Raw genomic sequence first — 25,932 nt, forward strand, 5'->3', positions numbered from 1 at the left:
AAAGTTCCCCAGAGATCATTCCCAGCCCCAGGAGCAACCACCAGTCCTGCCACCTGACTTATTCCCTCATCTTCCCTGACAAGTAAGTCCCTGCGTCAGTCCGGGAAGAGGTGGCCAACTGTGTAACTGACACATGTTTTTTCAGGAATCTCAGATTCGGTTCAGTTTGGGTGTTGCATACTTCTGTTCACTTTCTCCACTTCCTACTTAATAGACTGATCCACTTGTGTGTAAAAAAAAAAAAAAAAAAAAAAAAGTATTCCTCTTCGTCTCCTGTCATTTGGGAAGCTTTCTCCAACCCACCTACCCACCACTCCCTCCAGACAACAGGTATTCAGTATGGCCACAGGCCCCAGTATCTACTCGTGTATTAGGGTGTTTTACACCTGTCCACTGACTTGTCTGTCTCCCTCCCTGGACCGCGAAGTCCTCCAAGACAGTTTCCAAGTCTCGCTCACCTCCCATTCCCTAGCGCCCTGCACAGGGCCCGGCACACAGTCCTCGTGATAATATGAACTAACACTAGTTGAGCACTTACTATGTGCCAGTCAATGTACTAGGAGTTTTACCTTGATTACCTTGCTTTACATTGATTACCATTGATTTACATTGACTTTTTACAACAACCCTAGGAAGTAGTATGTTAGTCTAGAGGCCATGGGATTGCCAGAAACAAAACTCAACCAAGCTTACGCAAGAAGCGAATTTATTGGTTCAGTTGAAAGGAAGTCTGGAAGTGTGTTCATGGCCAAATCCAGACACCCAGAGAAAAATCAGGGTGTTCCCCCCTCCATCTCTCAGCTCTGCTTTTTTCCACATGGCTTCACTTTACAAGTAAGCTTTCTCTACCCAGGGGGCAGTCTAGCTGTCAGCAAGAATCAGATCCTCCTAGTTGAGGAACCATGGCGGGAGAAACCATCAGCTCCCACTGCTCAGCTGGAAAGCGAGGTCTGACTGGCTACCCTGTGCCAACTGCCTACACCTAACAGGCAGTGGAACACGGTGACTAGCAGCCCACCAGATGGTCTCCCCCACAGGAGCCACAGTGAAAGAAACGGGAAACCTTCTTGAGCAGAATGGGATTCCCGGCACCATGATCCACCATAATGGGTACCACTCCCACCCCTTGTATAAGGAGGCTAGAGGGGCCCCGAGTGATGAGCCATCCTGCCTAGATGCACAACTGGTAATAAGAGGCAGAAGAAGGATTCAAACTGTCTGGTCTGATGCCAAGAACTTCCCCCCACCCCAACACTGGTCCATTATGCCAGTTCTCCGTGAGTTCTGGCACAGACCAGAGCGCACGATTCATTCAGATGGAGGCAAACAGACTCAGGTTTGAGATCCCCTTCTGATCTCCGTGAGCTCAGGTGCCCTCATCAGTAAAATATGGGCAGCAAAAACCTACCTTGTGGTGAGGATTGCATGAAATAATTCAAACCATGCATTTAGCACAGGGTCTGGCACGTGCAAAGAGCTTAATAAGAGTTAGCTGTTACTACGAGTAACTATTCGTTGAGTGAAGAAGTGAGTTGATGGCATCTGAGCTCTAATGGAGGGACTGGGTGGCTCCCCTCACAGAGGAAAGGCTTGGGGTGGGGGGAGGGCTTTGGCCCTTGACAATCTCCACCACCACTCAAAACACCTCTCTCAGAGGGGCGCCTGGGTGGCTCAGTCAGTTAAGCCTCCGACTTCGGCTCAGGTCATGATCTCACGGTTTGTGAGTTCGAGCCCTGCGTTGGGCTCTGTGCTGACAGCTCAGAACCTGGAGCCTGCTTCCGATTCTGTGTCTCCCTCTCCTCCTGCCCTCTCCTGCTTTGTCTCTCTCAATAATAAATAAAATGTTAAAAAAAAAAAAAACCACCCTTCTTAGATACTCCTATTCTTTGTGCTGGGCAATTAACTTCTCCTAATTTTATGTGGAGTGGAAATTAAAGCATGGTTAGAAAATGTTAATATGATTGACCTAAAACTTAGCTCTATACCTGTTTCCAGGCCCACTCTCCCCTTTCAGATGGCCACTCCAAGCCCCTTCTGTAAGGAATTCTAGAACTACTGCTGGCTCTCCCAAAACCCATACAGCTGGGTTTGCAATGGGTGCTGTCCCTACTTGTGACCAAGTGCAGGTAAAGAGCTTTGAAGAGGCCAAGGCCATAACTTGCCTGGAGGCCATCCAAGTTCTCTTGATGCTATGGAACCAAGGAGTCCAGCCCCAGTCCTGGGTAGGTCTGGGCTTAGCTGGTGTGAGTCAAGACAGGGCAGGGGACAGGAACAGCACCACCCACGGGGGTTTCCGACAGGCCTGGCAGGCCGGCAGGGCCTCTATCCCTTGTCCTGTTGCAATTATACTCGGCCCCCAAAAGCCTCAGAATTATTTCCATGCGGAATGGGTACACATGGTCCCCAGACACCCTTTGCTTTCTTTCCTGGAACCCTAGGAGAGGGCCCCTTGGGGTAGCTGGGTAGTGCAGGGATAGAGAAGCCAGGGGGACACGGTTGGTTTCTCTGCCAGCCCGGCTTCAGATCCAAGAAACTGCACTAGATGCCAAACATGTAGAACCAGAAGACAATTCCAACAGCAGGCAGGAAGGAACCAGCTGCTTCTCTAAAGGCTGGATGTGTAGAAAGGGGGTGGGGGAAACCTGGCGGGAAGAGGAGAGATGAGGCCAACTTTGCCCAGTTTGCCTGTATCTCTACATGGTGAGAGCTCCAGGCTATAGGACACGAAGATGCTGGGCGGCACAGCCCAGAGATGTCAGCATGCAGGACAAGGACACCCGGCCTCATTTCCTCTCCACCTTCTACCTTCCCCCCTTCCGCTTCCCCACCCTCTAGCCAAGCCCTCAGAGAAGCTGCTGACTCACTCCTGCTTGCTGGGGGTCTGTGGACATTTGGACGCCTCTGGACACTCTATCTGGTGTTCTCTGCCTTTCCTATGTGATCTTGGCCAAGCCACTTAATGTCAATCACCCCATCTGCATGGAGTCGCAAAGCATGCTACTGTCATGATATCCCAGGACCCTCTAACCACGCTCGCCGTTCGCACATTATCTCATTTGATCCTCACGACAACTCTGCAAGACACTGTGAGTGCACCCACTGCACAGATGAAGAAACTGAAACCGCAGAGAGAGGTGGTTATTAATTTCCTAAGGTTGTATGGCTAATAAATGGAAGAACTGGACTTCAAATTTAGGTCCACTAAACTCCAAAGCTCAAGCTCTCTCTTCTATAATCCGAGGAGGTAGAACAGAGATGATCACTATCCTCGCTGTAGCAATGACGAAACTGGCTCAGAGAGGTCAAAGAACCGGCCGGTGGTTGCACACGTGGAAAGTGGTGGTGTCAGCATGCAAAACCCATTTCTTTGGCCACCAACCCAATGTTCGTCTTGCCAGCAAAACAAATGAGGAGGCGTGAGTCGATGACCTCAGAGGTTCCCTCCGGCGGGGATACTTTCAACTTCTGGGTTAAGACCGGAGTTGGAAGGAAAATGGGTGAAAATGAAGAAGCGACTTGGTCTTACTGCTTTAGCTCACGCTCTGCCTCAGGAAGCCAGAGTGGCTGCTCCAGCTCTGCCCTTTCAACCTCATCACATCCCCCAGTGAAGGAGAGGGTCATTCAACAAACAGGGGCATTTCAACCTTTGGAGCTTGGACTCCCCAGGACTCACCCTGACCTTGACCCCCAGCAGCCTCTTTCCTGAGGAGCGTGTGTCCACAGTCGTCCCCTCCACAGGGGCACCCATGTCCCGTCCCACTGGCCTCTCAGTGTGTCAGCAGTGAGAGTGGTCCCCAGGGGGAGAGGGGGAGCCCGCGGGGGCACGGTCGCATTCTTCACGCTGGGCCGCCCACCACACTGTGGGACCCCGACCTGCGGGGGGGGAGGGGGGGGGGGGGGGGGGGGGGGGGGGGGGGGGAGGTCCCTCTCCAGGCCCCGCCCAGCGCCCCGCAGGGACGCGCGCCGCGGGGGGAGGAGCCAGCGTCGCGCGGGCCCGGCGGCTGGCAGGGGACTGACTTCTGCGCCTCCGCTGCCCTGGGGCACAGACATGGCCCAGGAGCGTCCCGCCTGCGCCCTGGAGCCCGAGCTCGTCCAGCGGCTGCTGCTCTCCTGCCGGGAGGCCAAGAAGTCCGCTTACTGTCCCTACAGTCACTTCCCCGTGGGCGCCGCGCTCCTCACTCGGGACGGGAGGATCTTCTCCGGTAAGGACGGCGCCCCGGTCCCCCCTCGGCCGCAGCCCGGGCAGGTGGTCGCAAGAGGACGGGCGGGAGCCCGCAGAGCAGAGGGCAGCACTGGCCGCTCCCAGTGACGCTGCCACTCGCCCCTGCCCTGCCTGCTGTCCCGGACCGTGGGGAACGCAGGTGCTGCTCGGATGCAGCGAGAGGACTGGGAAGCCAGAGGTGGGACGGGGAGGGAAGTTGGAAGGGGAGGCCATAACTCAGTGCTGGGGGGAGGGGGGAGAGAGTTGATACTTTCTGACACCACCCCCCCCCGCCGCCTTTGTGGCGCCCTCCTAAGGCTTCCACAGGTTTTATCAGCAAGGCCTCCCCTCGCACCCACTGACCTCCGTGTTATGCCCACTTTTCAGTGAAGAAACTGAGGACCAGGGGCGCCTGGGTGGCGCAGTCGGTTAAGTGTCCGACTTCAGCCAGGTCACGATCTCGCGCTCCGTGAGTTCGAGCCCCGCGTCAGGCTCTGGGCTGATGGCTCAGAGCCTGGAGCCTGTTTCCTATTCTGTGTCTCCCTCTCTCTCTGACCCTCCCCCGTTCGTGCTCTGTCTCTCTCTGTCCCAAAAGTAAATAAACGTTGAAAAAAAAAATAAAAAAAAAAAAAAAGAAACTCAATCTCTAAAAAAAAAAAAAAAAAAAGAAAGAAAAAAAAGAAACTGAGGACCAGAAAGGTGACACGACTTGGTCAAGGTCGCACGGGGCACTGGGGGTGGAACCCAGGGCTGAGATCCCCCAGACCCTGCTTTCTTCACGTCACCTGCTGTGCTAGGAAGGAAAATGAGGAACCGAGGCCAACAGCCGGTGACTTGTTAGTGGACTTCAGGGCTTGCAGAGGGCCTTGGAGGAAGCAAGGGTGACCAGCAATGAATGCTGGCCTGGGGAGGGTGGGAATTGGAGTCAGCACTAATCTGTTCCTAAGCTCCTTTTCTTTGGTTTGTTGGTTTTATAGAGAAAGCTCACTCGAACAAAAGTTCAGACTTGTTTTCGCTAAGCTGGGAGGCATTTTCATTCAAAAGAGTGGGGCACCGTGGTGAGGAAGTGGCAGGGAAGCCATGCCCCTCCCCACCACTCTGGGGGCAGATGGGAATTGGCACAGTGGGCAGATAGGGACACCCAGCCCTGCTGCCCAGAATCTGCCTCTGCCTGGCAGCGGCGGCTATTTAAAGGAAAAGAAGCTCACATGTGTGCCTCTGATGGGTAACCTCCAGCAGCCTGAGGCCAGTTGTGGGCCACTCACCCCCACCGCCACTCAGCTGCGAGCCTAGCTGCGAGCCCCCGCCTCCCCTTGTACAGTCCCCCCCTCTGGGCTCCCTTGTTGTTCCAGTTATCTCTCACCTTTGAGGTCCTTTCCGGTTTCACGAGTTACCTGAATCTCAAACATCTTTGAGCAGGAGAAGTAACCTTGAGTCCCTACGTGAAAGGGTGGTGAGGAATGGTCTCCGTTGACACAACCCGGCAATCGCAGAGAACGGAACTGAGGCTCACAGAAGCTAAACGCCCGAGATCACAGAGCTGGGATTCTAATCCGGAGTTCCCCTGACGCCAAGGTGGCTACTCTGTAGGGAATCCAGACTCTCCATGTGTCTAGTGCGAATTCAGGCCTGGCCCAGTGGCTCAGATGAGTATTAAACATTAACCACCACCACAAACAACACTGCAGCCCACACTGCCCCGTGGCTCCAGGGTCTTAAACGTCGAATCAGCCGTTGGTTCTTTCCAGTGCCTCTTTGCATGGATTCATTCATTCAGCAAATATTTGCTGTGTACCGTGACGTGCTAGGTAATGTGTGGGCCAAGCCCCGGGGATAGCGCCATGAGCAGAAATGACATCGTCTCTCCCCCTATGGAGGTCCCTCCTCTTACACAGGTCATGGTTCAAAAGGGAGGCCTCGACGATGACTGCAGGAGTGGTTGAATGAGGTGAGCAGGAGTGTGGCCTATTTAAGTTGCGGGAAGGAACCTGGTTGTGCAGTGGGGATTTAGGGATGCCCCCTGGGATGGGGCGAAGGCCCTGGATTAGGGGCTGCTGGGTTTGAATCCTGGTGCTGCTCTTTATCAGCTGTGGGATGCCGGGCAACACCCTTCACCCAAATCTGCCTTACGCATTTGTTGAGCCGAAGACGGTGTGCCCACCTTTCTGGATGGCTCTGAACAGAGCTACTTTGCCTAGCCCAGCACGGCACCAGGGTCCTCCCTGATGGCTGGTGCCTGTTATCATCAGCCCTGGAACCTCAGGTTGTGAGGCTTTAAGCAAGTCGATGCCTGTAAAGTGACTAGCCCAGTTTCTGCCACAGTGGCTGCTTCTCCTTCTGTTAAAGGTATTGTTCTATCATTACTATTTGGAGGCAGCTTCTGGATGACTTGTGAAGGCCAAGCATTGCCACTGAGATTTGATGAGGTAGGAAGTAGGGAACCGGGGATGTTAAGAAGAAGAAGAGTAACATGAAAGTAGAATTCAAGGACAGTTGTCTGACAGGTACTCAAGGAGGGCCAAGACAGAGGAGAGAGTGTCAGGGGGAGGATGTCTGTCTTATTTGCTGATCGTCCACAGGACCAGCGCATTGCCCAGCCTGTAATATGTCCTCCGTTGAGGTTTGTTGAGTGTGCGAATGAATGGCTCAGACTGGGGCAGTGGCCATTGGAACAAGGAGGAAGGAAAGACCTGAGGAAAACCGTCTGGGACAAATGGACTGGGCTTGGGATGAGCAGTGTAGAATGAAGGAAAGGAATATGGTTCTAGAGTTTCAGCCAGGTAGACCAGGGGCATGAGGAGGCACTGACCAAGGTGGGAGCTGGAGGCAGAGCTGGGTGGTGCTGAGGACATCACGGGCAGGGACCGACGGCACTAGTAATACCTACAACGCACTGATCATTCACTAAGCACTTGGTATGGAAGATCTCTTGTAATCTCACAGCCACCACATGAAGGGAGACGATGAGTGTCACGTGTTGTAAGTGACAGAAACCAAGCGGAACCATTATGGGCAAGAGTAGATGGTATCTCCAGGACAGTTGGATCCAGGAACTCCGATGTCACCATGTCCTTCTTTATCCTCCTGGGTGCTTGCTTCTTTCTCTTATCCTGTAGGTGGGCTTTCTCCAGGCATCAGGGGACATGAGTGCAGGCAGCCTCTGGTCCATATTCTTTTACAGCCTCAAAAGCAGAGAGGAAAGAACTCTCCTCAGGGTGCCTGGGTGGCTCAGTCAGTTAAGCATCCAACTTTGGCTCAGGTCATGATCTCACAGTTCGTGAGTTCGAGCCCTACATTGGGCTCTGTGCTGACAGCTCGGAGCCTGGAGCCTTCTTTGGATTCTGTGTGTGTGGCTCTCTCTCTGCCCCTCCCCCACTTTGTCTGTCTGTCTCTCTCTCTCTCTCTCTCTCTCTCAAAAATAAAAATTAAATTTTTATTTATTTATTTTTTTAACATTTATTTATTTTTGAGACAGAGAGGGACAGAGCATGAACAGGGGAGAGGCAGAGACAGAGGGAGACACAGAATCTGAAACAGGCTCCAGGCTCTGAGCTGTCAGCACAGAGCCCGACGCGGGGCTCGAACTCACAGACTGTGAGATCATGACCTGAGCTGAAGTTGGACGCTTAACCGAACCGACCAAGCCACCCAGGCGGCCCAAACATTAAATTTTTTTTAAAAAATCAAATTCCCTATTTAAAAAAAGAAAGAAAGAAAGAAAAGAAAGAAAAGAAAGAAAGAAAGAAAAGAAAGAAAGAAAGAAAGAAAGAAAGAAAGAAAGAAAGAAAGAAAGGAAAGAAAGAAAGAAAGAAAAAGAAAGAACTCTCCTTCACTAGCTGGAGATGGAAAAACTCCAGGGAAGAGCTCTGATGGGTCCATCTCCAACCACATGCACATCCCTGGGCCAATCACTGTTGTCATGATAGAGTAGTGTGATTGGCCCAGCAGCACATCCCTTCCCAGTGGGGGCTGGGTGGGTCTGTTACCACAAGGACTGTGGAACTGCCAGGGCAAAAGCCCAAGGCACCCTCTACGAATGAGACAACTGAGGTCGTGCTCTTTCTGCCACCCCATTGCCACCGGGTGCACGTGCAGACAGGGACAGAGAAAGTGTGCTGAGAGAGGGGGACAAATGGAGGGCATTTAGCCAGAATCCCTGGATCTCCTTCTGTAGATGGAAAGGGAGGGCAGATGGTAGTAAGGCAGGGCCTGGAGAGGAGGGGACCTAGAACAGTCAGAGGAAACCTGACAGGGCACATGGGGTGGGGGGGGGGGGGGATTAGACAATTGGGAGGCAGAGAAGGTACAGCTGGATTTAGATGCTGTGAGTTTGTAGTTGATCGTGGGACGGGTCTGCCCAGCTCGTGACTTTCTCCAGCTGCACCAAAGCCCAGCCCGTGTGGAGTTTCCCTCCTCAGAGGCCACCGGTGTCTCATTCAATTCAAAAACAAATCCGACAGCCTTGTTGTCATGATCTTGTAATAATGGTCCTTTCCCCTCGATGCTGACTGACCAGGGCCTTGTGCCCTCCCGGGGTTGGGCCACCGGGAGGGTGATGGATCCCAACAGTTACCTTCTGTGATTGCTGTGGGAGAGCTGTGGGGAGAGGAGGAGCCCACGGGGGGGAGGCAGAGCTACAGAGGGAGAGGGGGGTGGGGACACAGAAGAGATGGGGCAGGAGGGGGTTGGCAGGGGCAGCCAGTGTCTGCACGACGCCAGATAGGAGGTGGCAGAGGAGAGTCATGGAGACCACTCTTTCCTGGCACCCCCCAAGGGATGGGTGAGTTTGTCCTTGGGACACTGGTCTATCTCCCTCACTCCTCCCTGGAGGAGCTTCACACTCTATACGCCCCTTTGTCCTGGTCAATCGCTGAATCCAGCTTGTCTGGGCTTTAACCTTTAAATCTGGTCTTCAGCGCCTTCCCTTAGGCCAGCCCCTGGCCTCCCTTCTCCTCCAGGACTGCTCTCCAAGCACCCTCCCCACCCCTGACCCCTCATAGCACTTCCTGGTAAGTCAAAGCAGGTGTCTCTAACTGGCTTCCTGTCCGTACAGCCCTCCTCACACCCACCACACCTGTCTTCCCAGCTCATCCATTGGTCCTCTCCACTGTCACTCAAAAACAGCTCATTAGGAAGAGGAGCTTCACCAAAACCCCTGGGCTCTGTAGTTGAGCTCGAATGTAATTCATATGTGACACTGTGTGTTGCCTGTGCAGTGGGCTGGGAGGTGGGAATGTGGAAAGAGTGTAGTATTGCTTCAAGCCCGTGGACGTGACATTTTTCTGGTTTGGTGATTCTCAAATACGGTCCCAGACCTGTAGCCTCAGCACCTCCTGGGACCTTGCTGGAAACGTGAATTCTTGGGATCTGACCCAGACCTACTGAAGCAGAAACTCCAGGAGGAAAGAGGAAGGTTGAAAAAAAATTTTTTCTTTTGAGAGAGAGAGAGAGAGAGAGAGAGAGAGAGAGAGAGAGAATCCCAAGCAGGATCCACACTGTCAGCTCAGAGCCCGATGCAGGGCTCAATCCCATGAACAGAAACCGAGTCAGATGCCTAACCAATTGAGCCACCCATGTGCCTCTGAGAAACCTCTTTTAAGAAGCTGTCCAGAAGACGCTGATGCCCGCTGTGTGTGACAAGGACCGTTTTAACTGTATTTAGGTCCCTCAAGAGAGACGGTGCTCAAAAGCACTGCTCTTTTCTCTGGGTGGCCAGGCCCAAATCCCCTCTTTGGAACTTCTTTCCTTGCTAACGGCTTGATCACATCTGACCCTCGCCCTGCCTTAAGCGCCAAACCCACTCTAAAACATGTCCTCGCTGAACTGCCATAGAGAAAAAGGACAGCCCTTTGTATCTGACAGGTCAGGATGTGAGTCCAGGCTCCCTGCCAGCAGCCTCAGCCTTTACCTTCTCTAAAATGGGGTTATAACAGCCTCTGCCCTACAGGGTTGTTAAAAGGGTCAACGACACGATACAGATTGAAGTGTTCCACGGAGTGCCAGGCAGATAAAAGAAAAACAATGAAAGAAAAGAAAAGATCCTGGTGTTATTTGGTCCAATCTTACAATTGTGGATTCCTAACTTGGCATCATACCAGCCCGTCTCGCACGTGTGTTTCAGAGTAAGTGAAGGCCACGCTGGCAATGGCGTTGCTTTGCCTGGCTAGACGACAGCCTGTTTTCTGCGCGAGGGAAGCAAAACGAACCTGTCTGGCCTTTCTTGATCAGAGTACACGGCCGAGGCCTTTCTTCCCATTTTTTCTTGTTCTCTTTTTGAACAAGAGGAGGAAACTCCACTTGAACTTGCTGGAGGACCCACGTGAAATTATAACTGTGCACCTTAGAGGTCTAGCGCCCCAGTGGGAAATCACAGTCACTGAAGTGCGGAGAGAGTCTCACGGGCCTCATTGTTCCAGGCCCTGGGCATTCTGCACCCAGGAGCCCCCGCCGTCAGGAGGTTTACACTGTGACCTCAGAATTAGACAATAAAGACGTTTATTTCAGGAAAGTGTCAAGGGCTGTGATGAAATTAAAGCGGGAGAAATGGACCGAGAGGGTAGGAGGCCATGAAGGGAGGAGGCACTCTGAGACAGGACGACCATGGCAGGCCTCTCTGAAGAGGGGACATTTGAGCAGAGACAGGAGTAGGGTGAACCATAGGCATGTAGGGGAAAAGAGTTCCAGGCAGTGGGAACAGCCGGAGCAAATGCCATGTGCCAGGAGGGCGCTTGGCATCCTTGGAGAACAGTTGGAAGGCCGGCAGGCCTCAAGGGCAAAAGGAGATGAAGTCTAGGAGGTAGGCAGGTTGGCACCAGATTAGGTAGGACCTTGTCGTTGTGGAAAGGATTTCAAAGTGCCTGAAGGACAGAGGCAGGGCCGCTGTCACACCTTATCCAGCAGGAGTAGAAGCTCAGCCACACAGGCCTAGAAAGTCCAAAAAGCTGGACTTTTGTGCCGTTAGTAGCAGCAGCTGGGCCACTGCCGAGCACTTAGTCTGCGCCACGCTTTGTGCTAATTGCTTTACGTGGGTGGTCTCAACTCCTCCTCGCGCGAGTTCTCCGAGGAAGGCGCCATCGCTTTCATTTTACAAATGAGGATACTGAGTCTTGAGGAGGCTTTAGTCTCTTGCCCAAATTCTCAGGGCCAGTGGGGCAAAGGGTCCCAGGGGCGGAAGAGAACCCAGGGGCTCTTTCTGCAAAACTCTGTTTGGGCAGTGGGGTGGGTGAGTGGGCTCTGGCCCTTTGACATTTTTAGACACAGTTAAGGGAAATTTCTCTCGATGAGGCCATTCTGAATTTCAAATGCAGCCACAGACAATTGTCCTGAGGGACTAGCCTTCTGTGAAACCCAAGATTTATGTGAATCCCGCTTAACAGGGAAAGTGTCCCTGAGGGACAAGGCAGGGCTGGGATGGTTGCCAAGACAGGTAATGAAGTGTCGGGACAAAGTTAGCAAGGATCTTACCCTGGGAGAGGCAGAAGTCAAATGCAGCCAGGCCAAAGTCAGCAACAGTGGGCCAGGGCAGGCAAGGGCATGTTTAAAGGAAGTCATTTCAGGCAGGCATCAAGGAACCTGGCCGGGGAGACTCGGTGGGGAGCAAAAGAGGCGTATTCATTTATTCATTTAACTTCCGTTGACCCTGAGAGAGGGCCGGTTATCCCGGCTATAGTGACTCATATAGGAATGTGAACAGAGCTTGGTGGAAGTCAAAAACATGTGGCGTTCAATAAATGTCTCAATCATTACTTTCAGGGTTGCAACTCCCTGATAGCTCTTGGTCCCGTCTCCCAACTGTATTAACTGACATCTGTGTGGTTGTAAACAACAGTCCCGCCCGCTAACTAGTTTAGACAAAAGGAGGGAGTATTGGCTCCTAAAAGTTGGGGAAGAGCTGGCGCGTAGCCGGGCCTTCGGGGGCAACTGCGCCAAGCCAGACCCTTTTCCAGTCTCTCTCATCTCATCTTTCATCCATTCTTTAGTGTGTCCATTTCATTGTCTCCTAATGGTCTCCTCCGTAATGAATGGAAACCAGGCCACCAGCAGGTCTCAAGCCCACTCTCTCAGTCTGCGAGAGAAACGGAAGTTCCGGCACAGAGAATTCTGACTGGTTCAGTGTGGGTAAGGTGCCCGGCTCTGATTGGCCCAGTGAGTTTGGTGCTCAACTCTGATTGGCCCAGCGCGGGTCAGGCACGCACCTTAGACCAATAAGAAAGAGTCACACGAGAATAAGATGGCGGCTCCCGTATGTAAGACGCGTTGAGAACATAGGTGAGGGTCGTTCCCCTGGGGCGGGGAAGGAGAAAGGTGCTACATTGAGGAAACAATAGATGCTCGCTGTCATCTACCCTCTGGTGCCCAGTAGGGACACCCGTCCTTCTTCCCAAAAGTGGAATTCCAAACCTGTTCCCACCTAACACCCCACAGCCAGTCCATGTGCCACTGTTAGTGAACACATTTATCCTGTCCTAGCAAGACACTTGCAGCAGAGGTACCCAGCCCAGGGGATGGCAGGGTGGGGCAGGCCCTCTAGTGACATCCATTCTTCGCCATCAGTTGGACATGAACACCTGCGATCCTGAGAACCATGATGATGTTTAATGGATCAAATGATTAATCGAACCCCTCCAAAGAACATCCATGTAAATAATGCAAGGACAGAAAATTCTGTGGGCAAAATATATGAGGAGATAAGGATCAAACAATTTCCAAATTTGGTGAATTCAGGAGAAACAAAATCCTGCATAATCACTTAGAAAAAGGGAGTGCCATAGGTAAGGAACAGTCGCAGGTGATGAAACAAAATATACACAGTGACTGGAACACGATGGCTGCCTACTTCTTTCATCTAACAGACCAGGGGGTGGGCTGCAGTGCTGGGCAAACGGACTGTTCTGCTCTGCTGTGTTCCACACAGTTGTTCAGGAGATCAAATTCCTTCTGTCTTGATGTCCTGCCATCGTTAGAGTGGTGTCCACATCCACATGTTCAAAACTGGCACATCCATGTTCCAGAGCCTGGGAAAGGGAAAGATGAAGCGGGGGAGCAAGCACTGTCCCCACAAAAATATCATCTGGAAGTTGTACCCGTTACTGCCATTCATATCTTGTTGGCTAAAACTACAAGGCTACACGAAGTTTCCAGGGAGGCCGGGAAATGTGGTCGCCGGCTGGGTAGTCATGTGCCCCAGTCAACTCCAGTGGCTTCTAGTGGGAGAGTGAACCTTGGGAACAGTTAGTCTTTGCCACAGAACTGGCTGTGGCCTGTAAGTATCTGTGTACATCCTTTCACACGTAGGACCCACTTACCACCTTCCTAAGGGAGGCAGCCCAAAGTCCCACTCAGTCACTGCATTCAGCACTAAGAGCAGGATCTCGAGGCGGAGCGGTCTCCTTCCTCAGGTGTAGATGTGGCCCCCCTGGCCTACTGGCCCCAAAACTAAAAGGTAATCACCCACACCTCACTTCACATTCCCACAATATTCAGTGTGGAGTGGGAACAGGAAAGAGTAGGACAGAGTAATAGTCACCAACTTTCCCAAAGGGAAAAGAAGAAGAACAGGGCACACACGGTAGCCACCAGTCTGTGCAGTTATCAAACTTGCCAGGCAGTTCTTGTGAGAAGACTCCCCACCCTGGCATGCACTCTGCCTTCCCTTTCTGCCCTGGCGGCAACCCCTTGTCCCTGTCCACTGGGGACCCAGGCTCTGCCCTCTGGGAGCTTCTTCCCTGATTATCCTGTCATTGGCCACACATCTGAAGTGGGTTTTGGAGAGAGTGACCTCCTTGGGGGCACACAGCTGTCAGCTCACTTCTGATGGTAGGGTTTGGGGGACCCAGGAGTTTCTTTAGGGACTGAACGATCACAGGGTTTAACAGGGCAGACTTTTGGCTTCTCTGGCTAGCCAATTCTATCTAAAACTTAGAAACCTTCTGGTCTGTTTGCTTCCAGTCATTTCTGAACTGGAGTACCACACCCAAAGATCCTTTCTCGGCATAGTTCTTAAACCTGCCAACTCCCCTTTTTTTTACTGACTGGCTTCCCTGCCTGGCCCATCCCTGGGTCCTTTTGATGGTGACTGCCTTAAGCCTTGAAACAATAGACTGAGAAGGTGACACCCTTCATCAGCTCTTTGCCACAGGGCTGTTCCCATTGTCAGGTAGAAAGATCCCATTGGTAGGCAATGAGTAACATAATCTGCCCTCCAGGTTATTGCAGGGTGGGGCTTTACCAAATCGTCTGCCACAGAGTAACAAAGCCAACAGCTCTCCACCTTGCCACATCTGTATTGCCCAAGTCCATGTGTTTTAGATGTTTTTTTATTGAAGCCGCATCTCACTCTGAGTCCAAATTTGTCTATCAGTTAGATGTAGGTAAAGCTGCTATAACAAAAATCCCCAAATACAGTGAGTCCAATATGGCAGAATTCTCTTCTCTCACATAACAACTCAGAGTAGGCAGTTGTGCCAGGGCAAATAGGCATCTCAACTCTGCTCTATCCATGAGTTGGACCAGGGTCCCTAGTGCCTTCTCTCTTGTGGCTTCTCCATCCCTATGATCATAAACCACATGGTCAGAGCTGTCCCACCTCATCCCAGCCTGTAGAGGGTAAAAGAAAGGAAGTAAAGGGCAATCAATCAACCTCTTTACAAAAAATGTGATCCAGAAGTTTCCCACCTCACTGCGGGCCACATGCCATTGACCAAAACTTAGTCACGTAGCGATACCATGCTGCAGAGGAGTCTAGGAAATACGGTCTGTAGCTGAGTGGCCATGTGAAGCAGCCATATTGGAATAGGGGGTCACTCGTACTACTTAAAGGAAGAAGAAAATACATCCTGGGGAACAATATCTCTGCCTCAGAGAGAAAGACAAGCTATAAAGAGCACATCTCAATAGTCAGGGGGAAGCCCAGCTTCTGTGGGCATTTGTTCACGGCCTTACTTCCCTGAAAATGGGGAGTTTGTTAGTCAGCCAATCTGAGTATGCCAATGTTTTATGTCATTGGGAATAGGCTTTGCCCCTTGTCCCCCAGGAATGCTCCTGAAAGGGACACTGGGGAGAAATCCCTTGCTGTGAACTCTGCTACCTTAGCAGCATGCCTCCCATTGGAGGGCTGGGATTGCCCTAAGGCTTGTGCAATCACAGACACCTTTTGCAAAGCTTGGGAGTTCCTTGTTTGTTAGTTTGTTGGTTTTGACAGTTCGTTTTGCAACACAATTCACAGGGAACTCGGTTGAACTCTGATAGCTGGTCAACAGCACCGAAAATTTTGCACAGGCCCAATCGTTGAACCTTCTGTCTCTTAGATCTGGGGCTGGGGGCTCTGCTCATCTTAAGGCTCAGTATCTCCCTTGGCCTTGACGTTTGCTGGAGTGATGGGGCTAGGTTCATCTGCTTTGCTCTTCTGCCCCTGCTCCTGGGCTGTGCTTCAAGACGGAGGCATTGGGTGAGTGACAAGGGTGGGTGTTCTGGGAAGGGCCATGGCACCAGTGTCCCAGCACTTCCTGTCAAACCGCCCACTCTGAGTAACAGGTCCCTCCCTGCGTTGGAATGGGGTAAGCCTCTTACTCAACCCCTGCCATGGGAAGTGGTTCTGCTGGAAGTGTCATTGGTTCCCTCCTCTCTTCTCAGGGTGCAACATTGAAAACGTCTGCTACCCAATGGGCGTCTGTGCGGAGCGAACCGCCATCCAGAAGGCTATCTCAGAAGGGCACAGGGAGTTCAGGGCAATTGCTATCTCTAGGTAAGTGGTGGGAAAGGCAGGCTGCTGCTGTATTCATCCATCTATTCGGCCATCACTCACCACGCGTGTGTCATTCATCCGTTCATTCATCCAACGCATTTATTCTGTACTTCCTGCGTGCCGGGCACTGTTGGGCTTGACACAGTGCCGAGGATAAAGAGTTAAGTCAAAAATGGACTCTGCCCTCAGTGAGCCTACAGAGCAGGTAAACAACCGAGGCACCTCTAACTCAAGGGCAGGTGGGGTTTTTGCTCTAGTGACAGTACAGACAACAGAACGCCGACAAGATACAACAGAAAGGCAGCATAGAAGCCTAAAGCCAGAGGGACCTGAAAATCACCTGGTATAGACCCCCTGGCCACTACCCCCATTTTACAGATGAAGAAACTGAGGCCCAGAGAGGTTGAGCAACTTTCCTGGGAATTCGTGGCAAAGCTGAGACCAAACTACATCTCTGGAGTCTCACTGGGCTCATTCCACGGCACCATGCTGTGCCAGGAAATCAAACACTCTTCCCTGCTCTCTTTGAGCTGCCCCGGGATCCTTCGCTGTGAGAGCTGACTACTGCCCTTGGCATTGCCCACCTCTAAGTGCCAAGAACCAGGCTACCAACGCAAGCTGGTGGGGTGACAGCCAGGTAAACCCGGGTTACAGTTCACACACTAATCAGAGTCCAACCCAGGTCCTAGCTGAACAATAATAGCATTAACCTACTCTCTCTACATGCCCCAAACATAAATATCCAAGTTCCCATGTGCAGACCCTCACAGGATGCTCATTGAGTTCTTGTTGGCCCTGGACCCACACTCAGTGGCTTCAGGATTTGAGCATGTGAGTGGGCTCTTTTACTAATTTGGAGCCTGTTACGCTCCCGATTTAATAGTGAGGTGCTCTTGCGTGTACCTTTGCACTGTGAGAGAGTTTTCTTAGCAAATTAACGATGCAGGGAAAATGCCACGGGAAATGTTTCATCCACCCAGAAAGTGGGTGCATGACTGACCAAGTATTGGTTTTCAGGACATCCAGGTGCATGGGTTACGAATTAGGAGTGAAGCACCTCTTCATTGTGGTGGCACTAGAGGGCCTTGCTGGCAGAAATGCAAGCCTCCAGAAATGCAGGGACCCAGCGCAAGGCCAGCAGGGGCCGTGTGACAGAAACAAGCTCCCGTTTCTTTATAGCTTTGTCTCAGTCTGGTCCCGAGGCGGACCAGGTTATTGAAGGTGATTTTCCTGAGTAACTGAAGGCAAGGTGCACTTAGGGAGAAGGTCGGTCCCGGCTTCCCAGAGCCCTCCCTGTCACCAAGGTCTGTCCTGGCTTCCCTTCGGCTTTGGGAGGAATAAATGAGGCCATGCTGGGAACATTTTGTGCAGATGAGCAGAGCTCAGGATGTGGATTGCGCTTTATTTAAAAGGGGGGAGGGGAGAGTAACTCAATTCCAAACCTGATCCAAGAAAATAATGATATTCTGGGTGAAAAAGAGGCCAAAGTCAACAAAAGGATAATGGCACGGTGGCCTTGCTCTGTTTAGAATGTTCTAAATGAAACGCTCCTTCTCCTGGTGATTATCTACTTTTAAAAAGGACTGGGTATCGCGATGATTAGCAAATCTCCTTATTTACATACAACCTGCATTTTTCTAGCCACCCAGCTGCTCTGCTCCAGGGATTCAGCCTGCACCAGCATCCCTGAGCCAGAAATGTAGTCATTATTGAACTAATGACTTGTTAAATTGAGAGCGTGGGGTTTACAAGATGAGTGGAAAGTGCCAGCTCCCTCGTTAACACTGACGGGTGTGAACGGTTTCAGAGAGCCCCTTCGAGATCTCCAGAATGCAGAGTGTGGGGCCCAGGCTGGGCTTCTGCTAATGGGGAGTTAAGCTTGTCCCATGGGGGCCCCAGCATAGCCATCAAAGCCGAGAGGTTTCCAGCCCATCGCGTCTGATAAGGATGGCCTCAGCGCGTGACCAGAATCAGCACAAAGCAGGGAAACTGTCAAGCCCAGCACAGCACAGGGCAGGAGAGGTGGTAGGCGTCCTGCTGCACCCAGTACGTTCTGGGATGCGTCTTCCTTCAGCCTTTTGATTCTTACTGTAGGAGGGAATGTTGAGTAATGATTAAAAACCCTGGCTCCAAGGTTAGTAAGACCTGGTTTCACATCCTCCGCTGAGGATCTGAGCTCAGCTTTTCATCTGTAGAAAGGAGGAGAGGAATGCTGACCCACTGGGCTATTGTGAGGATGCGGGAAGTGATTTCTGTAAAGGTCTTGGCCCAGAGTAGGCAACAGATTAAAACTATTGTTTTAGGGACGCCTAGGCGGCTCAGGTGGTTAAGCGCCTGACTTCGGCTCAGGTCATGATCTCACCATTTGTGGGTTCGAGCCCTGCATCCGGCTCTGTGCTGACAGCTCAGAGCCTGGAGCCTGCTTCCGATTCTGTGCCTCCCTCTCTCTGCCCCTCCCCCGCTCATGCTCTGGCGCGCGCGCGCTCTCTCTCTCTCTCTCTCTCTCTCTCTCAAAAAATAAATAAATAAAAATAAAACTATTGTTTTAACCTTATCCTTAACTACTTTTGCAAGCTGAAGACTACCAAAGGCAGGGTCCACAGATCCTGGGTTCAAATCCTGGTTCTGCCACTTAGTAGCTCTGTGACCTTGGGCAGGTCATGTCGTCTTTCACCATCTATAATGTGAGGACAATAAAAGTATCTACACAGTCCCTACCTTATGGGGTTGTTAGGGGATTAAATGAGTCGATGGACCTAAGGTCCTCAGCACAGTGCCCGGCACAGACAAGTGCAGTGTGAGGTAAGGGTAAGCCAGTGTCGTGGTCAGGCTCTCTCTCAGCTCTCAGAGCTACGCTGCCTGGAAGCCATATCTTGGTTCCTAAGCCTAAGCCAAATCCAGCTTCCCACTGGAATGCATGTTCACCCCACCCCCTTGAAGACCCTAATACAGGTCACTTTTTCCAGGGAAATGTTCTTTGGGAAGCTGGCCACGCATGTCACAAGATTGAGAAAGGAAGTGGTGAGCTTGGCAGGGGCCAGATTATATAGGGCCTTAGCGGCCACGGAAGGGAGGTTGAATTTCACTCAGAGCACCTCTCCCACGGTCGTAACCACAGCCTGCCTGTGTCATAGTACTAACATGCAGACTTTATCTCCCTTCCCAGACAGTACTAGACCCCTGAAGGCAGAGATTCTCCAATTGGTCTTTGTTTCCTTTCCCGTGCCTGTCTGGCATGGTCAGTCTGTGTGGAAAGAAGTAAAACAAAATAACACAGAATCTAGCCTCCAAAGATCCTATGGAAACCCGAGCCGGAGCCTGGTAATCACAAGGGTTACTTTGGCTGCGTGTGCATCCTGGGCAGGGGTCCCCACCCTCTCACGTCCCCATGGGCTTTTGTTCTGAAGCTGGGAGCATGCTCAGAGAGGACCCACCTTTCCATGGAGCAGAACCTTTCTTTGACTGGAATCCCACATACGACAGCGAGTTATCATGAGGATAAAATAACAACCCATCACTCTCTCCTCCCTCAGCTGCTTTATGCAGTTCATGCCAGCTATGGCCATATCCACTTGACACATGGTTGGTTGGTTTGTGGTCTGGCTCCTCTCACTAGTGAAAATCTCCTGAGTGCAACGAGTTTCGTCTATTTTGTTCATTGCTGTATCCCCAGCCCTGATAGTGCCTGGTACGAAGTGCCAATAAATATTTGTCGATTAAAACGAGGTAATAGAGGGGCGCCTGGGTGGCGCAGTCGGTTGAGCGTCCGACTTCAGCCAGGTCACGATCTCGCGGTCCGGGAGTTCGAGCCCCGCGTCAGGCTCTGGGCTGATGGCTCGGAGCCTGGAGCCTGTTTCCGATTCTGTGTCTCCCTCTCTCTCTGCCCCTCCCCGTTCATGCTCTGTCTCTCTCTGTCCCAAAAATAAATAAACGTTGAAAAAAAAATTTAAAAAAAAAAAACAAAAACGAGGTAATAGGGGCGTCTGGGCGGGTCAGGGGGTTAAGTGCCCGACTCTTGGTTTGGGCTCAGGTCACGATCTCGTGGTTTCATGAGTTCAAGCCCCACATCGGGTGCTGCCCTGGTGATGCGGAGCCTGCTTGGGATTCTCTGTCTTCTCTCTCTTCTCCCTCTCTGACCCTCCCCCACTCATGCTGTCTTGGTTTCTCCCAAAATAAGTTACAAAGTAATAATAATAACTTAAAAAAAATAAAATGAGATCATGCATTTCAGTGTTTCGCTGGATGCCTGGGACATTCTAGGCACATATCAAGTAAAAGGATAATCATTGTTAATATATGTAATTTTAAGTTATGGTATATAAGTTATATATAATAAATCTGTATATCATAAGGCACTGAAATTCAGACAGAGCTTATATGTGTAAAGGAATAAGCGCCTAGTAGTACAAGAAATAACAATATGTGTAGAACACTCTAAAGTTTACAGAGTGCTTTCTGCCCTTTATTTCATTTTACCTTCTAGCATTCCTGGGAAGTAGGTGACATGATTTCCCTTGTTTTACAAGCCAAGAAATGCACGTTAGATGGGTAAAAACGACTTGGTTCAAGTCACACACGGTTAGCGAAAGGAGGAGCTGACCAAAAACTAAAATTTAAGCCCAGTGTTCTTGCAGAGATCTCACAGAGCTGTGCGTCTAGAAGAGCAGGGACGATGGTGGCTGCTGGCGTAACCTCTGGTCCTCCAGCAGGCTTGGTGGTTCCTAGTGTTCAGTTCACCCTTCGTCCTGCTCAGAGCTGGAGGACTGCCTGTAGGTGCCTCGATTCTGAGAGGCGAAGGAACCCGTTTTTCTCTTTTGACTCACCGTTTTTTTCATGCCACAGGGCCTTTGCATATACTATTTCCTTTGCCTGCAGTACAGAAAAACGCGGGCCTTCAGAGTACCACCTCAGTTAGTTACTTAGTTTCACTGAACCTGTTTTCTTGCAGGTAAAATGGTCCTTCTGACACTCAGGTTGTCCTGGGAATTCAAAGAAATGGATATCGAGTGCCTGGCACAGATCTTGGCACACAGTAGGTGCTCACTAACGGTGATTTATGAACTCTGCATTTCCTCCAAGGACCGCACCGAACGCCATCTCCTCCACAATATTCTCTGTTGTTCCTCAGGCAGGGATTGTCTCCTCTCACTGTGCATTCTTATTGCATTTTGTTTAAAATGGTAACTCATTTAGTTTTCTATTTGTCCACTGGGCTGAGCGATCTCCTGAAGGCCAGAGACCAATTCTTCTTCACCCTTGTGTTTCTGGAGTGTGGGCGACAGCAAGTGCTCACTAAACATTTTCCAAACGCGCTAATGAAAACAATGGGCCTGCCCGTGGCCTTGCCCCCTTGGAGGTGTGGAAAGCCACCTGGTGTTTCTTTTTTTTAAAGCTTTTTTTTCAACATTTTTTATTTATTTTTGGGACAGAGAGAGACAGAGCATGAACGGGGGAGGGGCAGAGAGAGAGGGAGACACAGAATCGGAAACAGGCTCCAGGCTCTGAGCCATCAGCCCAGAGCCTGACGCGGGGCTTGAACTCACGGACCGTGAGATCGTGACCTGGCTGAAGTCGGACGCTTAACCGACTACGCCACCCAGGCACCCTTACCACCTGGTGTTTCTTCTGAGCCTCTGCGACACCATGCATCTGTGAATCAGAAACTGCTTGGCGGGGTTTGACTTCATCAGGCCAGAACTCAGGGTCTGCATTTCAGTAATTGTCCTCATGCCTCAGGAGAGATTGACCCATGTTTGATTCTCTTTTTCCCGCAGTGACCTCCAGGATGATTTTATCTCACCATGTGGAGCCTGTAGGCAAGTCATGAGAGAGGTAAACACCTTTCTTTTCTGGGAAATATTAACTAGGTGCCTCCCTGCCTTTCTAGGCCGTGGGAGCAAAGCCAGGCTGCCAGCCAGGTCACACAGCTGCTGTCCTGTTTGCCCTGTTGGCTGACATCTAAGCTGTCCCAAGCCTGCGTGAATCACTGGAAATTATTCTTTCATCCAGGAGCTACTTGAGTCAGTATCTACTGTGTGCTAGGCCTGACCGAGCTCTGGGGAGACAGCAGTGAAAATACAAGCCAGGCCTTGCCGTCATAGTTCACAGTCTAGTGCAGGAGGCAGACAGACAACAAAGAAGGAGCAAAATAAACAGAGTTTCTGAGAATGATGAGGGCTGTGGAGAAGAGAATGCAGAAAAAGGAGTCAGAGATCAACAAACATTGGCCCAGGACAAATCCAGCCCCCCACCCCTTACTTTTGTAAATAAAGTTTTATTGGCACACAGCCACGCCCATTTCTTCATATTTTGTCTATAGCTGCTTTGGCCCTGCAACAGCAGAGCTCAACAGTTCTGACAAAACCCTGTGGGCTGCCGAACCTAAAATGTTTCCTGTCTGACCCTTCACGGAAAAAATAGTTTGCCAACAAGTACTTTATTTTTTTTTAATGTTTTTAATTAATTTTTGAGAGAGAGAGAGAGAGAGAGAGTGTGTGTGTGTGTGTGTGTGTGTGTGTGTGTGTGTGTGAGAGCAGGGGAGGGGCAGAGAGAGAGGGAGGCAGAGGATCCAAAGTAGGCTCTGCAATGACAGAAGAGAGCCCACTGCAGGGCTTGAACTCACAAACCATGAGATCATGACATTTGAGCAGAGATATAAATAATAAAGAACGAGGCAGACAAAGGTCCACAGGAGGAGATTTCCAGGCAAAGGAACCAGCAAGTTTAATGCTCATACATTTGGTGAGTTTGATTAAGTTGGAAGAGGGCTAAAGAGGCTAGAACGCGGCAAGTAAAGGGTAGGGGTGACAGGGCAGGGCCTTATAAGCCACGGGACAGAGGGGATATTGTATTCCAAGAACAAATGGAACTGAATTGTACCCTTAAAAATGGTTAAAAGTAGATTCAATGAGATTCATTGAAAAGTAGATTCAATGAGAGCCAGGCTGGCTCAGTTGGTTAAGCGTCTGACTCTTGATTTGGGCTCAGGTCATGATCTCACAGTTCATGAGATCAAGCCCCACGTCTGGCCCCGAGCTGGGCATGGAGGCTGCTTTAAGATCCTCTGTCTCTCTCTCCCTCTGACCCTCCCCTGCATGCCCTCCTTCCCTCTCAAAACAAAACAAAACAGAACAAAACAAAATGGATTCAATGAGTTCTTATTCTTGACTCAGTGGAAGTTTTTTATGTGTGTACATTTTGGGGAGGGGTGGGTTGTCAGCTTTCACACACTCTCAAAGAGGTCTGTGTCCCCCAGAGTCCCAAAAGGTTAAAGCCACCGTCTTGGAGAATCCCACAGGCTTGTGAGCTTCCATGTGACATCATCGGTCCTTCTAAATACAGCATCTCACTTAATCTCCACCCCAGCCTATGGGAGAAGTGTGGGTGGTTACCCCCACTTCTGAGAGGAGTAGAATGACCTGCTGAAGGACACACGGCCAGTTCTGGCTGACCGCAAGGTCCATGCTCCTCACAGCCGCCTCCCTGCCTTTATGGTTCTATGACGAGACAAATTCTTTTCAGCCACAGAGGAGATGTCATGGTGCTTGTTTCACGGGGGCTTCTGCTTTGGAGTTGTTTAATTCCGGGGGGGTGGGGGTGGGGAGAGAGGGGTAACAACCCCTTTCATTTGCCTTTGTGCCTTGGGCTTTCAGAGCATGTGTCGAACAATGCAAACATCTCCATTTTCTTTCTGCTTCTTGCCAGGCCTGCCAACCAGACACGGTTAGCAGAACTCCCTTCCCAAATTCAGCTGAAAATGCCACCATAAAGGCACGGAGTTCACAATATAGACGTCATTGCCATATTGGGGGCGGGGGGGGGGGCGGATAGAGGGGCAGAAATGGCTGCCCAGCACCTTGTCATGTCCAAGGCCATGGAAGGAAACCACATCAGGATGCCAGCCCCCTGGCTCCCGAGGCCCCAGCTTGGTCCAATTGCTCATTGCTGTTTTCTCCAGACAGAGTAGACGTTGGCAAACGAGAGAAGGCGGATGAAAAAGCCGAAAGGAGGGAGAGGCAAAACTGAAACCAAATTGCAAGTAACAAGAGAGGAAGCTCGGGGGCCGGGGACCTGGCGCTTAGAGTCGCACTGCTCGGCTTTCATCTGTATCCTCAGGCAGAACCTGCCAAGCAGAAAAATCGCCTTCTTTAAAGCATTAATTAAAAAAAAAAAAAAAAAATCCAGGGGTTCCTGGGTGGCTCAGTCAGTTAAGTGTCCGACTCTGGGTTTCGACTCAGCCCGTGATGCCGCGATTTTGTAGGTTTGGGCCCTGCGTCAGGCTGTGTGCTGACAGTGCGGAGCCTGCTTGGGATTCTCTGTCTCCCTCTCTCTCCACCCCTCCCCTGCTCGCTCGCTCTGTCAAAATGAATAAACGAACATACAAAAACAAAACGCCGAAGACTGATGTGCCTGGAAATGATGTAGTGGTTTGGACAGAAGCACAGTAGAGCTGCAGAGCTGAGTGGTCACGAACAGCCAAGTAACCAGTAAGAACGGCTTCCATTAACTGAGCACCTACTGTGTGCCGGGCACCGTGTACAGGTGCCTTCCACCCATGGTAACACGACAGCCAGGCTGAGCCCCAGTTTGTTGAGGCCAACTTCGGGGCTCTGCATCACACACAGCCGTCTTCCTGCCTGATACGTTCCTCGGTTCTCAAAGTCATTTCACAGATCAAGACACAGAGCCCCGGGGAGTTTAATCATTTGCCCAAGATCAAACAGCAAGCAGGTGGTAGCTCCTGGGAGTGGGAGAGACCAGGGGTGGGGGGACAGATTTGGGTTAAAATCTTTGCTTTACTGGTTTTGCCCTGCTAAGCCTAAAATGGGAATCGTAATAGCACCTACCCAGGGACGCCTGGGTAACCCGGTCATTTAAGCTTCTGACTTCTGCTCAGGTCATGATCTCACAGTTCGTGGATTCGAGCCCCGCGTCTTTCCCTCTCTCTCTCTCTCTCTGCCCCTCCCCTACTTGCACTTTCTCTCCCTCTCAAAAATAAATAAATAAACTTCAAGGAAAAAAATAATAACACCTACCTCCAAGGGCAGAGAGCGAAATCACACGTGGGCAATATCTGGTGTGTGGTGAGGCAGGCAGACATCTGCTCGTGCTTGTGAAGAGAAGGTGCTTTAAGGAAGCAGATCTTAGCTGTTGTTTGTCACAGCAGGTGCAGGTCTGGCCCTGGGGGTTAGATGTTGTTCCTCTGAAGCCCTGGGTGGGTCTCTCATCATAGAACAGATCACTCGTTGCCCTTCAACAAGGTGCCGAGCACTTCTAACTGCTCGACAGACATTCTCTTGGTGGCTCCTTCCTCAAGCTCACTGGGCCAGGTATAAGTATTGCCATCCCCATTTTACAGATGAGAAAACTGAGGCACAGAGAAGAACGTTAGAGGTAGAGCCAGACTCAAATCCAGGTCAGTCCCAGCCCCTCGGTCACGCTGCCTCCCTCACGCTGGCTTTGCCTCTTTTCCAGTTTGGCACCAACTGGGCTGTCTACATGACCAAGCCGGATGGCACATATGTTGTCAGGACAGTCCTGGAGCTGCTACCTGCCCCCTTCGGGTCCTTGGGCCCGCAGAAGATCCAGTGAAGGTCGGAAAACACCCACCACCTGGAAGAGCCTGGGTTTTCGCGTGTGCTTGAGGAGACAGCCGCCCGTAGAACTTGATGAAGATGTTCGCACAGGCCTGGGGACATCGGCCAAATGGGCCCCAGCCCTTCCGGGGTCTGGGCAGACAAGGCTTTTTCCAAATTACACTCAAGCATGACGGTCTTCACCTGAACCGATAAAGCGTTTCATTCCATCCCACCTTGTCCTCTCCGGGACAGGACCACCCATCCCTTCCTTCCTTTCCTCCGGTCCCTCTTTAAAATTCCAGCCAAGTCTGGACCTCTTCCCTGTCAGCCTTCCCAAGGTCCCATCCTGTTCTGAGTGACTTTTCTAATTATAGACATCACGGAACATCCCGATTCGGGAGTGCACGTTT

At 51.2% G+C, this 25,932-nt stretch overlaps 1 protein-coding gene across 2 annotated transcripts; it reads left to right on the forward strand.

Moving 5' to 3' along the window:
* Positions 1-3,990: 3,990 nt before the first annotated feature.
* Positions 3,991-25,932, forward strand: CDA (cytidine deaminase). 2 transcript variants are annotated; one of them, XM_040463424.1, is made up of 4 exons: positions 3,991-4,202; positions 15,833-15,944; positions 21,719-21,776; positions 25,419-25,932. In XM_040463424.1, the coding sequence occupies exons 1-4, from the start codon at positions 4,049-4,051 to the stop codon at positions 25,533-25,535; spliced, it is 441 nt and encodes a 146-aa protein (XP_040319358.1). In that variant the 5' UTR covers positions 3,991-4,048; the 3' UTR covers positions 25,536-25,932. The 2 variants fall into 2 exon arrangements, with proteins under 2 accessions (XP_040319358.1, XP_040319349.1); XM_040463415.1 differs by lacking the exon at positions 25,419-25,932 and adding an exon at positions 23,649-23,890.

This window comes from Herpailurus yagouaroundi, unplaced genomic scaffold (genome assembly GCF_014898765.1).
Source record: "Herpailurus yagouaroundi ecotype Mexico unplaced genomic scaffold, PumYag 77, whole genome shotgun sequence".
Classification (NCBI taxonomy): domain Eukaryota; kingdom Metazoa; phylum Chordata; class Mammalia; order Carnivora; family Felidae; genus Herpailurus; species Herpailurus yagouaroundi.

What these genes read in the sequence shown, in the direction of transcription:
- CDA (XM_040463415.1), top strand. Translation starts at nt 4,049, where the DNA reads ATGGCCCAGGAGCGTCCCGCCTGCGCCCTGGAGCCCGAGCTCGTCCAG. An exon ending in GGACGGGAGGATCTTCTCCG is followed by an intron (nt 4,203 to 15,832) that starts GTAAGGACGGCG and finishes CTCTCTTCTCAG; the next exon opens with GGTGCAACATTGAAAACGTC. An exon ending in AGGGCAATTGCTATCTCTAG is followed by an intron (nt 15,945 to 21,718) that starts GTAAGTGGTGGG and finishes TTTTTCCCGCAG; the next exon opens with TGACCTCCAGGATGATTTTA.